Below are 12791 nucleotides of genomic sequence, written 5' to 3'. Positions count from 1 at the left end.
GATATAATTATTGTGTAATCCTGTCCCTTGCCCCTGGGGAGGGGAAAACACTTCAGCCCTAGAGGCTGGAATAAGAGAGACAATCAGACTTAGATTTGGTGCAACCAGTAAAAATCTGTATTAATATCTCACTAAGCCAATACAAAATAGTTGTTCTCTCTGGAACAGGATGTCACCCAGTAGCCAGACGCACAGACTGGCTAGATTTTGTTGTGAGACTGAATAACAAAATCTGCTTAGCAAAACCTTCCTAGCCATCACATATATACTGTTGTAAGTTTCGTTTCTCCTAAATCATGTGATTTCTCCTAAACTAACTTATGATCATATATGGATCTTCCTGTTTCCTTCCATCACACAATATAGTAATATACAAAAATGGCAATTTCCTGTATTCTACCATCCTCTCCTACTTGTGTTCACATGCACACTTTGCGGCAATTGGCTAATTCCTTTTCAGTAACGCGTTCTCCCAGCGTGGAAAACTAGCTAACAAATAAGTAGTATGAAACACCTGGTGTCCTTCTTCTCTGAAAACATATTTCCATTGGAACATCTTGGGGCAGCTGGGTCCTCAGTCTCTCATCACCACCAAGGTTATATCCAATTGTACCTGCCATATATGGCCGCATAGCCTCAGTTCCTCCCAAGTGTCACCTTGACATGTAACATGTACTTTCCATTTATTGAGAAAGCACTGTAGCTTACATGCAGCTGCAAGAAGAAACTAAAAATATGCTGATAACAGCAAGGCTGGGAAAACTGAGGGCTAGCAGGGCCATATTACAGGCCTAATATAGGAAGGAATATACACTATTTATTTTAAAAATACTTGACAAGCATACAACTTATGTGTGAATATCTTTATCGATTTCAAATAATAAAGAAATACAAAGACAACAGGTGCAACAAACACCAATAATCTCATCCAAAATGCTATCCAATGTCCCCCCACCACTGCACAACCATCATAAACAATCCCCCCCCCCCCCATCATATTCCAAAATCACCTACACCCAAATCATAATGAGCAATCACAATTAAACCTCTAATGAATTGAGGAGGGCAGAGCGCCCGTGAGGATAGGGTAGACAAATAGGCAGACTGGGTGTGGAAGAATGTCCTACACACCCAACCCGATCTGATGTCCACAGATAAACGTTCTATGTTAAGCAATTTGTACATCTGATTCCACCATAATATCAAAGTGGGTGGATCTGGCTGAATGCACTGCAACAAAATATATCTCTTTGCTACTAGAGTTGCCTTGTGGAAAAACAGTACAGAAACCTGAGTACCCTCTACCACCACTGACAAACCATCCAGTAAGCACATCTGGGGAGTGGCACCCCAATTTCTATTATAAAGCATGCTCAAGTGTTGCCAGAGATCAGTCCAAAACAGATAAATTTCCTGGGCAGTCCCAAATACAGTGTCGATAGGAAGCATTAGCTGCATGACATTTTGGACAAGTCCCATCAGAGGGAAGACCCATTTTTTTTTTAGCTCTAGAAGGGTGTATATACATTCTCATAAGAAATTTATAGTGAACTTCCTGCAACTGAACACTGTCCACCAAACGAGAACCGTCAGTTAACCTTTGAAGGCAAGAGTCTAGTGTATAAGGGCCCAAATCATGGGCCCACCGATCTATAAACTTTTGAAGATGGGAGAGCAGTAGCTGGTATTTCATACTCCCATAATATCAGCCCACCAGGCCAGCTGGAAGAGGCCATTTTTCATCAAAGGGTGATTCTGAAAAGTCTTCTGGGTGACAGCATAACAGGGCACCAATAGAATGACTTAATTAAAGATAAGGAAACCAGTCAGCTGGAGTAAGGAGATATGTGGCTTGTATCATTTCATAAGGTAACATTTTGGGTTTGTCCTCATCCAAGGCATGTTGCACAAGTGCTAAGCTTCTGTCAGCCCAGGACTGGAGTCTGGAATCAGATACCCCAAGCAGAAAGTCCAAATTTCCAACAATAGGTAGAAAGCGAGATATAGTAGAGTGCAAGCCATGCCCAACAGATGGGGCGGAGTATCAGATGAGTTTGCAGTCAAAGTGAAAGCAGCTGCCTCCTGGCATGAAGCAGATATGCCGGGTAGAGTGGCTCCCAAACTCCGCTCAAAAGCAAAGTCACAATAATTAGATGATTCAAATATCCATTCACGAACAAATCACAGTTGACAAGCCACATTGTCCTGGAGATCCAGGATGCCCAGTCCACCATCCACTCTCAGAAAGTGCAAATATTTCAGTGCTAAACAAGGCTTCTTCAAACCCCATAAAAATGTCCCCACCAAAGCATTATAACATTGCAGATCTCTATATGTAAGCAGTAAGTGAAGGTGTTGCAAAACATAACCATTTGGGCAATATGACCATTTTTATGACAGCAACTCAACCCCATAAAGAAAGTGGGAAAGCCTGCCAGCGGGAGCGTAACACTTTTTTGTCCTGTAGTAATCTAACCATATTAAGCCTATAAAGGGCAGAAAGGTCCCAAGGGATGGAAAGACCCAGATATTTTATCGGTTCTGGAGCCCATTGAAGTAGAAAAAGTCCCCCCCCCCCCCCATCGCTGCTCTAAAGTGTCCATGAGGCAAAGCACCACATACTTATCTGCATTAATCCAGAGGCCAGAATGACCACCAAACTCTGACAAAAGAGCCAAAGTTCAAGTAAGGGAAACCTCCAGGGCAGTGAAAGAGTATACAGCTTGTTATAAGTAACATAGAGTTGTATCATCAATAGAATTACATTATTTATTTGTTTGTTTGTTTGTTACATTTATATCCCACATTTTCCCACCTATTTGTAGTCTCAATGTGGCTTACATAGTTCCGGAGAGGCGTTTGCAGACTCTGGTGAGAATAAATACAAAGTGATGTTGTGATAAGATAAAGTTCATGTGGCACAGCCAAATTAGAGAATGGTCTAATGGAAGAGTTGGGTTTTTTCCATTACGTACTTTAGTTATGTTGTGTTGCAGGGATCAGGCATTTAAGTTGGATCGATGGATCGATTATAATAAAGAGGGAAAACAATACTGATAATATCAACCCTTCCATAGACCACAAATTGGGGAGATCGAACATATTAGATAAAGAGATCATATAGGAAATAACTAACAAACAAGGCAAAAGCCCAACCTAGATCAACCCCACAACCCTTTAATACAACTCAACCAAATTATTATGATCCTCCATTGCTGGTTATCTTTTTCAAGTCAAGAAAAGATCTAAGGTGCAAAGGTACAAAAAAGATATACTTTACACCTAAATAACATACTACACATTTGCACAGATATGCTAGCAGGAATAAAGCCCTAGCAATCTAGCAATCCAGTCTCTTCTCTCATAAGCAAAAATTCCTTTCTTCTGTCTTGTGTAGATCTTGTAAAATCAGGGTATATCCACAGTTTCTGACCACAATACAACAGCTCTGAGTTTCTAAAATATAGTCTCAATACTGCATTCAAGTCTTGCCCGAAGACAATCAAGACCAATAAAGTAGCTCTAATAGAGACGTCTGAAAGTGAATCTTCCAAGACTGCAGATAAGTCATAAAGATCACTATCTTCCTCGTTTTGCACTTGATTTTCCGGAGCAAACCCCTAACAATCTTTTAGGCAAATAAAGTACCTTATTCAATGAGGGAATTGTATTGGTGGTAAATTTCAAAATCTCCAGCAAATATGTATTTTTTTAAATTCAAAGGGGTTACTCTTCCAGCCTTGGGAAAGTTCAAAATTCTAAGACTCAACCTTCTATTATAATTCTCTATCTGTTCCATTCTTTGATGTATATTAATATTATCCTTTACAGTCGTTGCAACAGTATCTTTAATATTCTTAATTTCTATCTGAAATGACTGTATTTGCCCAGTTGACTCCTGTTTAACATTGTCAAATGATTGTTAAAGTAATTCTACTTTACTCACAAGGTTGGTAGTTTCCTGGGTAGACTTTGTGACTGTAGCCTCCAATTTTTGAATGGCTTTCCAAAGAGTCTCCAGTGCCACCATCAAGGGGTTAATGGGATTATTCCCTTCCCAAACGATCTTCTTTCCATCTGCCAACTCTTCAGGTGTGCTCCCATTGCCACGTGCACCTTGCATGGCGACGTGCCAGTTTGGAGTTTGAGCCACACCTGTATCGCAGCAGGACATGGTGGTGGGTTGAATGCTGGGGGAGACAACGTAACATCTTGCCCCCAAAAGCTAGAGACTTCTTCCTCCAACACCACAGCAGGGCTTCCCCAGTCATTCCTTGTGGGTGCCAGGTAGCATAGCGGGCCATCTATTGCTGGACCAGGAATGACTTTCTTCACAATCCCTTTATTTTAGTGTGCAGCATATTCACTTTAAAAATGAAAGGCACTCCAGCAACAGAATAACACTGCCTTCTCATCCCGGCTTCAGGCCGCCATTTCCATTTCATTCCTATATTTATATCCCATCTATATCAGAGAATCAAAGCAAGTCACATGACACGAAGATTAATTTCACCTTTTATAAGGTACTAATTGAAAAACTATGTATAAATCAGTGCCGAAATATTTGCTGAAAAGATAGGTCGTCATTAAACTTGGCATAAACATATTCATATAACTTCTTGGAATGTTTCTGTGGGTTCACCACCACTAAATATTGTCCTCATATTTCTTTGCGTTCCGTTGGCAATCTGTTTTTTTTTTTCATTTACTCTTTTTTTTTTGTTGAAAACAACTTGTACTTGTCCTCTAAGAAAGCAAAGTTGTTTATCAGTAACAGAGTCCTAAAAAAATGTATCTGCCCCCCCCACCCCAAGAGCTGCCTTTTCATAATTTAAAGCTTTGTACAGAACTGAGGTGGTCTTATGTGACAACACAAATGTAGAAAGTCCAGCACATGCACAGTACACTGCTATAGAAAGTGCTTGCAGCTTAGAGAGCTTTGTTTGCTTATCTCTTTAACTAGGGCTCCATCAGATAATGTCATCCACTTGTTAGGACTACTATCTTGCTAACTTTACTTTGAGTCACTGGTAGTTTTGTGTTAACCAGTTTTGAATATTAATGTTTTGAATGGACTGGCATGGGACACAACTCAGTTTTATTGAGTCAGTCCACGTTGGCATGGACTACTGCACAGGTTTGCTAAAGGCTACAGAGTTAATGCTGTTTTAGGCATCCCAGGCTTTAGTTGATTAGCCTCTATACCTAGACTTGAGAACGTTAAACAGTTTGTTGAAGGTTACACATTGAATGATGAATTAGGGACTTAAACTTAGGTCTCCAGCTGTACAAAGCTGTCAAATAACAAAACTTGTAGAGGAAATACTGATATTTTTTCACTTTCAAAAAGTTTTTTTTTTTTTAGGGAACATGCAGTAAAGGAACTTCGTCGTCAAAATTTATCCTGTTCTTTCCAGTTAAGCACTAACGTGTCAAAAACTCTGAGATCTTCCAGTTGTTCACCAGAACGTTCCATGCGAGGTACTGAACGGCTCTCTAGGTCTAGAGACAGATCATCAGAGAGGTAAGAGTAGCTCTAGGTAAGAAGTAAGCATGCTGTTTCAGGAGTGAGAAAAAGGTATTGCAAAACCAACGAAGGATAACAAATTTTTAGCTGTCTTCTGGTATAGTGCATGCCTGACTTTACACTGAGCATCTAGGTGAGATATGGGATAACTAATTGGGATGTACAAACTTTCCTATGTACTTTACAAAAGGATCTGCTTATATGTAAAATACATATAAGGACGCACAGATATACACATGTATATGCTGTTGTGTCTAGTGGGGGCAGCCATTTTAGCAGGAATTGCCCCCCCCCCCACAAAAAAAAGAGCAGCATCACTCAGAGTTTTGCTTGTGTAAGTGCTGACATTAGGGCCAGGGGTGAAGTTATTAACAAGGGGTACTGCTAGTGCCTCTTGTTTTACCACTGGTACAATTTTATGTTAACCCCCAGTTATTAGCAGCTAGGTCTAGTTGCTAATAACTGGAGGTTAACAGTAAAATAACACATCTTAGTGGTAGCCTACACTGATAACCTCCCCTCATAAGTTCCATTTCTGTAATTTAAACATGTAAATGTCAGCACATACAGATGTAAATGCCAGATTTAAACAACTGAATGTCAAATGTTAACTAATTAAGGAATCATGTGAAATAATTATTTCTAGAGAATTTTGGAGGGAGGTTTAAACACCCACTCAGTAGTGCAAACCTCAAGTCCAAATGAGCAGTTAGCTGATATGCCTGCCTCAGAGCAGGTGTAAATGCTGACATCCATATTTTTAGAGTATATGTATTGCCATTATAAAATTTGAAATACATGTATACTTTTTTTCTGGACTTACTAATAATACATCCCCTTCCAAATTATAGGCCCCGTTTACTAAGCTTCGCTGTAGGCACGCAAACATTTTAGCGTGCGCTAAATATTAGCACACACTAACAATGGAGATGCCCATTATATTCCTATGGGTGTGTCTATCGTTAGCGAGCACCAAAACGTTTGTGCGCCTACAGCACAGCTTAGTAAATAGGGCCTTCTATGTGTATTGTGGCTTTTACACATATAAATAGTGGCTTTCTAAAATCATTATTTATGATTTATACATATAGGCCTTTTATGTATGTAAATGCCACATAAGCCTTCTAAAATGGTCTCCTTTATCAGTATGTTTTTTGGTTACATTTATTGTGCAGTGGCAGTGAAAAGAAAACAAATAGTATGATAGGAGTGATTAGGAATGGAATGGAAAATGGAACAGATAATATCTTAATGCTTTTGTATTGAGCTATGCACCTTGGGTATGTGTGCCCTTATGGTTGCCTCCATCTCAAAAATAATTAATTAATTAAAAGAGGCTAAAAGTGTTAGGGTTCTTCAGCTTGGAGAAAAGACAATTGATAACGAAATTATAGAGGTCTATAAATTCATTCATTAAAGGGGTGAAACAGGTAAACAGAGAATAATTGTTAAGACTGTGGGACACTCAATGAAACTAACAGCACATGTAAAACAAACTGAATAAAAAATTTCCCTCTAAGTACAAGGCAGCTAACGTAGCTGGACTTAAAAGAGACTTGGACTATGATTGCTGTTGCTTATTGTTTGCTTGTTTATTTGGATAACATGAAATAAAATGTTACAAATAAAAGTTAAAAAAAATGGACTTGGACAGCTTGCTTGAAGAAGATACTATGACCCATTATTACAATAGGCAAATAGATACCCACAGGTAGGAAAAGTGGAAAAATATCACAATATTCACTATACTTCCTACCAAATAAGAATAAAGGGATCTGCAGAAAAGAAGCTCCTTCTAAATAATATCTAATTCTAACCAAACTCATTGTTTCAGTCATCAGTCCCATATTTTGACTATATTTTTTAAATGAAATAAAAAATGTCTTCCTGGAAACAAAATGTGATAATGCAATACAACTGTAATAAAAGTCCTTTTAAAGTCCAATTGCAGATACATATGGCCTGTCACTCCATACTTATAAATATGATACCTTCATAGTCACTTTCACTCATAGAAGTACTTTTGTATACTGGCAAAAGTACTTGTCAAACTTGTGCTGGACAAATTGCTTATAATTGGTTCCAAGACCAAACGCTTCATGAAACAGTCATTTATGGCATCTAAAAACTCTGCCTCTTTCCTGATGAGACATTTACCCAATCAATATTTGGATAATCAAAGTATGAATATAAAAAAACATATACCGGTCAATATTCATGTGTTGGGAAAACATCTCTACGAGCAACACAATGTCAAATTTTATCAAAATCTCCCAAATCTCAGACACACAAAAAAATAAAAACAGTAGAGAAAACAGACCTCAGAAACAGACCACTTCCACTGACCATACATAGTTCTGGGCAGGAGTACTGTAATCACAGGCGAAGAAAGCTGCCATTGTTACTATTGTATAATCAAATTTATTAGTCTTTCTAATTTTTGTTAGCATTTTAGATGAACCATAGTATACCTCCATCCATCAACTAATATGACCAAACAACAATGCAGATACTCTATTAACCCTTCTGTCCATAAAGAGGCTGAAATAAGTTGCTGAATATCATCAGCAAAGAACTGAAATGATTTCTTAAACGTTTACAGCATGGTTGCAAATGATGGCATATATGCATTGAAAATGTAGGGGGCGGTATTGAATCCCAAAGCACTCTATCACATAGAGAGTGATATTTTGAAAAGGTATCCCTAAATGTAACTTATGTTCTACGCACTAGACAAGAACACAATCATTCCAGAGCTGATTCACCACTCCTTTGGCAGAAAAGCACCTAAATAATTGAATCACTTGTTTAAGTTGTAAGAGAAAGTCTTTTGACAAGGGTTTAATAACAATAATTGCCTAGTGTTGTTTAGCCCCCTTCCCAAATCACTGGGAAAGATCATCAGTGGAAGGCTGCACAGGCTAAACCTTGGGGGGGGGGGGGGGGATGTGGGGTGCTTCTCCCTGGATTCACTCTTTTATACTTTAAATCTTATTTGTTCTATTATCACGGGAAGAGATATACTCTGATTCAATTTGTAAAAGAAATTTCCTTTGAAAAAACTTTTATTTTAGACACCAATCAGATGAAGCCAATTACACTGCAATTTCATAAAACATATATTCATTAACAAGCGATTGGGTCTCTTCCATCCTGTGAGGGGATCTAAAGCAAATCACTGATCAGCTTTACTAATGTTCCTCTCCTCCTCTTTCTTTAGCCTTATTTTTATACCCTCCTTTCTTTCACTTCTAACTGCATACGTGCAAAGCTCAGCGTCTGCTGACTCTCCCCCACCTTCCTGGTTTCTGCTGAATCTGCAGTTAATTACTTACTTCTACACTCTACCCCCTTTTCTTGTTTGTTTACTTTCTCAGTTCCATTCCTTCAGAAATGCTAGTTTCACATTCCATTCTTATCTCTGAGCTGCACATAATACCCTAGAGTTTATAGTAGAGAGTTGCACGGGGACAGGAATCTCACCCATCCCCACCCGTCCCTGCTAGAATCTCACCCATCCCCGCAAAAATTTTATCCATCCCCACCCGTCCCCGCAAGAATTTAATCCATCCCCATCCATCCACGCAAGAATTTAATGGTACATAAAAGAAAATTCTGGTCAGCTCCCTCAGTCTTTCTCTGGATTTGAGCCACATCACTGTAGGCAAGGAAGGAATGGAAGCTAAAACTTAGAACACTCTGGGGTGTGCACATGTAAGATTTGTCTCTGATTTCTGGCACTGTGTGCTGAGAGGTCACCACATGCATGTGCCAGTAGGTCAGGTGACATCCGATGCTCTTGCCTGTGTCAGAGCTGAGGTCTGCGCATCAGCCTGGGTGCAAAGAGGATTAATTGTAACATAGTAAGTGACAGCAAATAAAGACCTGAACGATCCATCCAGTCTGCCCAATAGTCACACTCATTATCAATCCATGATTAAATCAACGAGTATGATATTATATACTTTCTTTCGTGTTTCTGGAACATAGACCATAGAAGTCTATCTGGCCCTATACTTATGTTCCAGCTGCTGGAGTTCTCGCTGAAGCCCACTCCAGTCTATTCGTCTTCTCATTTGTGGGATACAGACCGTAAAAATCTGTCCAGCACTGTCCTTATGTTCCAGCCACTGAAGTTGCTGTCTAAGCCCTTTCTAGCCCATCCTAAACCAGACTGCCATATATTAGACACAGACCATACCAGTCTGCCCGGTATCGGCCCTAGTTAATTACAGCCAGAGTCGCCATCTAAGCGTCACTTGACACATCCACACACATGCAGCCATTTAAGGTTAGGATTTTTATAACTTCCATTTTCTAATTAGAGATACTCTGTGTCCATCCCAAGCGTTTTTGAATTCCATCATCATTTGTGTCTCTACCACCTCCTTAACGGAAGACTTTCCACATTTGTGCTGTTAAAGCAAGGAGGAAGAGGAGGAGGAGGAGACAGCACTCAAGGTACTCGGTAGATGAGAGGCTGATGCAGTGCAGCTTCCATTTCCACAGGAACCCCACAGAACCGCTTCCATCCCCGTGGGAACCCCGCAGGACCTGCTTCCGTCCCCACGGGAACCCCGCAGGACCTGATTCCGTCCCTGCGGGAATCCCGCGGGTTCTGCAGGATTCCCGCGAACCCCATTCCCCTGCAGCTCTCTAGTTTATAGTTCATCTTCACCCTTTTGGTATTCTGCTGATGTCTTCACCTGTTATCAGGTTTCCCTGGCAGGCTGCTATTGTTATCACACAACCTCCCAATGAACTAAAGCTGGCCAAACTCTGTTTCACTTAGGGGTTAAAGAATACACAGATTCCATTTTTCATAACAAGCAGCTATCATATGCACAGAGATTTCTACAGTGTTTCACTAGATTAGACCTGTGTCCTTCTTAGATCATCATGAAGTAGAAGATCAAACTACAAGTTTTAGATTTCAATTTAAGAAGTATTTCAGTTATAAAATCTGTTTATCAGACAGAAGTTTTTCATCCCTAGAGAATTTGTTTTAGTCTTCTGTATTAACCTGAACCCTGTACCTGTAATGTATCAGCATTGAAATGAAGATGAGCTATTATCTTCTACACTAACCCTGAGTCTAACACCAATAATTTGTCACTTTCAATCTGAAGAGCAGCTATTTTCTTAACCAAAATGCTGGACAAAATTATTATACTGTGCCACTGAATAATCCTGCAATCTCATCAGTGGGTGGGTCTCAAAGAGTCTATGAACCAAATTATTCCTTAGTGGAGTTAGTTTTTTGCTTGTATAGTCAAATAAGATTTGTTTTAATAGCCTAACTAAAAATCACAAAATAAGCCCTACAGGCTTCCTTATATGTCTACATATATGACTCATCATGTTATTTTTTTCTAATCCAAGAACCAAGTAGATCTTTTCATTTTACACAATCTCATTGGGGGTAAATCAAATATACTGTTTTGTGCAACTTCTAGGCCCAACAACCTACCTAAAAGTCCACACAGGGAATCTTATGTCAAAGTGAAGTCATCCAATGCTTTCATAAACTCAAATGGTTTTATTAATCAGTGAGGATGAATCTACCTGTAGGACCATGCTTATTCCGGTCACATCCACATGAAATCTATGGGTGCTGTTTTCCTTAGCGATTAGTCCAAGAAAGTGGCTTGAACTCCATCGCATCCATCATTACAGTTATATTACTAGGGCCAGATTTATTTAAAAAATACCTCCATGATATGGCCTGTAGTGGAGTCTCTTACCAGCTGTATAATCTCCATTGCTAAAATATATCATCCACAGGTTTCAAAGCACTATCATCTATATGTAGGTTGAGGTTGTGGTCCCCCAATATAAGTAGACTGGGGTATTTCAAAATTATCTCAGAGATTCAGCAGAGAGCCAGCATTTTCTGAAAGAGCTTGATAAACTAACAAAATATCTAGATGCAATGGAACCGAAAAGCCATATAGGAATTAACAGCTAGAGCTCAGCTTATTCTGAAAGTCTGTGAATGGTGAAACAATATAGATGTATTTTAAAAAAATCCACACCTCTACATCTCAGAGTCTTTGACATGTTAGTGCTTAACTGGAAAGAACAGGATAAATTTTGGCGACAAAGTTCCTACATTCATAGATCTCAAACAATAGGAATCTTCCTTCTCAAAGAACAGACATTAAAGTTTAAATCAGAATTTTCTCAGGATCCCTGCATGTATGAAAGAAATTACACGCAATATTATGTAGAACCTTGGTAGGTGAGAGCCCACCTTACAAAAAACTGATCTGTGCAGATAAAAATGTCCATATCTAGCTTTCCCTAAAACAAAGTCAATAAAGAAAGATTTGGGGAAGAAAACTTGCATTTTTTTGAGACAGTTGAGGTAATTCTGTAAAGTGTTTGCTAACATTTAGATGCCAAGAACATGCATAAATGATCAACATACTGGCATGTGGGCACTCAAGTGTGCACATATGTAAGTAAATACCAATATTCTTGCAACATGCTATTGTATAAAATGATGCCTAATGCAATGAAAGTAGTTTGAAGGTGGGCGTACACACAGGTGGAGTGGAGTACAGCATGGGTGAGGCATACAGTTGTGTGCATATACTATAGAATACCATAATTTACACGTGTTTATTGTAATCTAGGTACACTAACAGTTTTATCGCACATTTATTTATTTATGACATTTATATCCCACATCTCAAACAAGTTCAAGTTCAATGTGGCTTATATTAAAACAGATGTAAAACTGACATTCAGTTCTGGTTACAAATAGATACAAATTCAAATAACAACAAATTAAGAAGTTGAATTGTCATAGATGAGATATGAATAGAGTCGTAGTTATTTGCTCGTTTAGAGGATTGACTGTTTCTGTCGTTAGTGATCAGTCTTATGAGGTGTGTCTTTAATAGTTTGCGAAATGTGAAATAGTCTTCAGTGTGACGTAGTTGTTAGGGCAATAAATTCCATCTGGTAGTACATTGATAGGAAAATCCAGTGGTGTGTATAGTTTTATATTTAATTTTATTGCATTGAGGAAAGTGTAATATAAGAAAGTCTTAGGAGGATTTTTTTTTAGCATTACATGTTGATAGCTCTATAAGGTGGTCATCTGGTCATTTTGGACACCTTTTTGTGCTGTAGTCGTAAGAAAAAAGGGATCAAGTCGGCCAAGTGCTCGTCAGTGACGCCCTTCTTTTTTCGATTATGGGTCGAGGCCGCCCATGTGTTAGGCATGCCCAAGTCCCGCCTTTGTACGCCTCTGAAA

General features: G+C 39.0%; 1 protein-coding gene across 8 annotated transcripts in view; it reads left to right on the top strand.

Moving 5' to 3' along the window:
* Window positions 1–12791, top strand: part of TSGA10 (testis specific 10) — a 302307-nt gene that overhangs the window by 286583 nt on the left and 2933 nt on the right. For all 8 annotated transcript variants that reach the window (XM_030201396.1, XM_030201399.1, XM_030201397.1 and 5 more), the window contains one exon: window positions 5366–5524. In XM_030201396.1, coding sequence (XP_030057256.1) covers window positions 5366–5524 — 159 coding nt within the window. The remainder of the gene's footprint in view (window positions 1–5365; window positions 5525–12791) is intronic.

This window comes from Microcaecilia unicolor, chromosome 4 (assembly GCF_901765095.1).
Source record: "Microcaecilia unicolor chromosome 4, aMicUni1.1, whole genome shotgun sequence".
Taxonomy (NCBI): Eukaryota; Metazoa; Chordata; class Amphibia; order Gymnophiona; family Siphonopidae; genus Microcaecilia; species Microcaecilia unicolor.
This window is presented reverse-complemented; position numbering and strand designations above follow the sequence as displayed.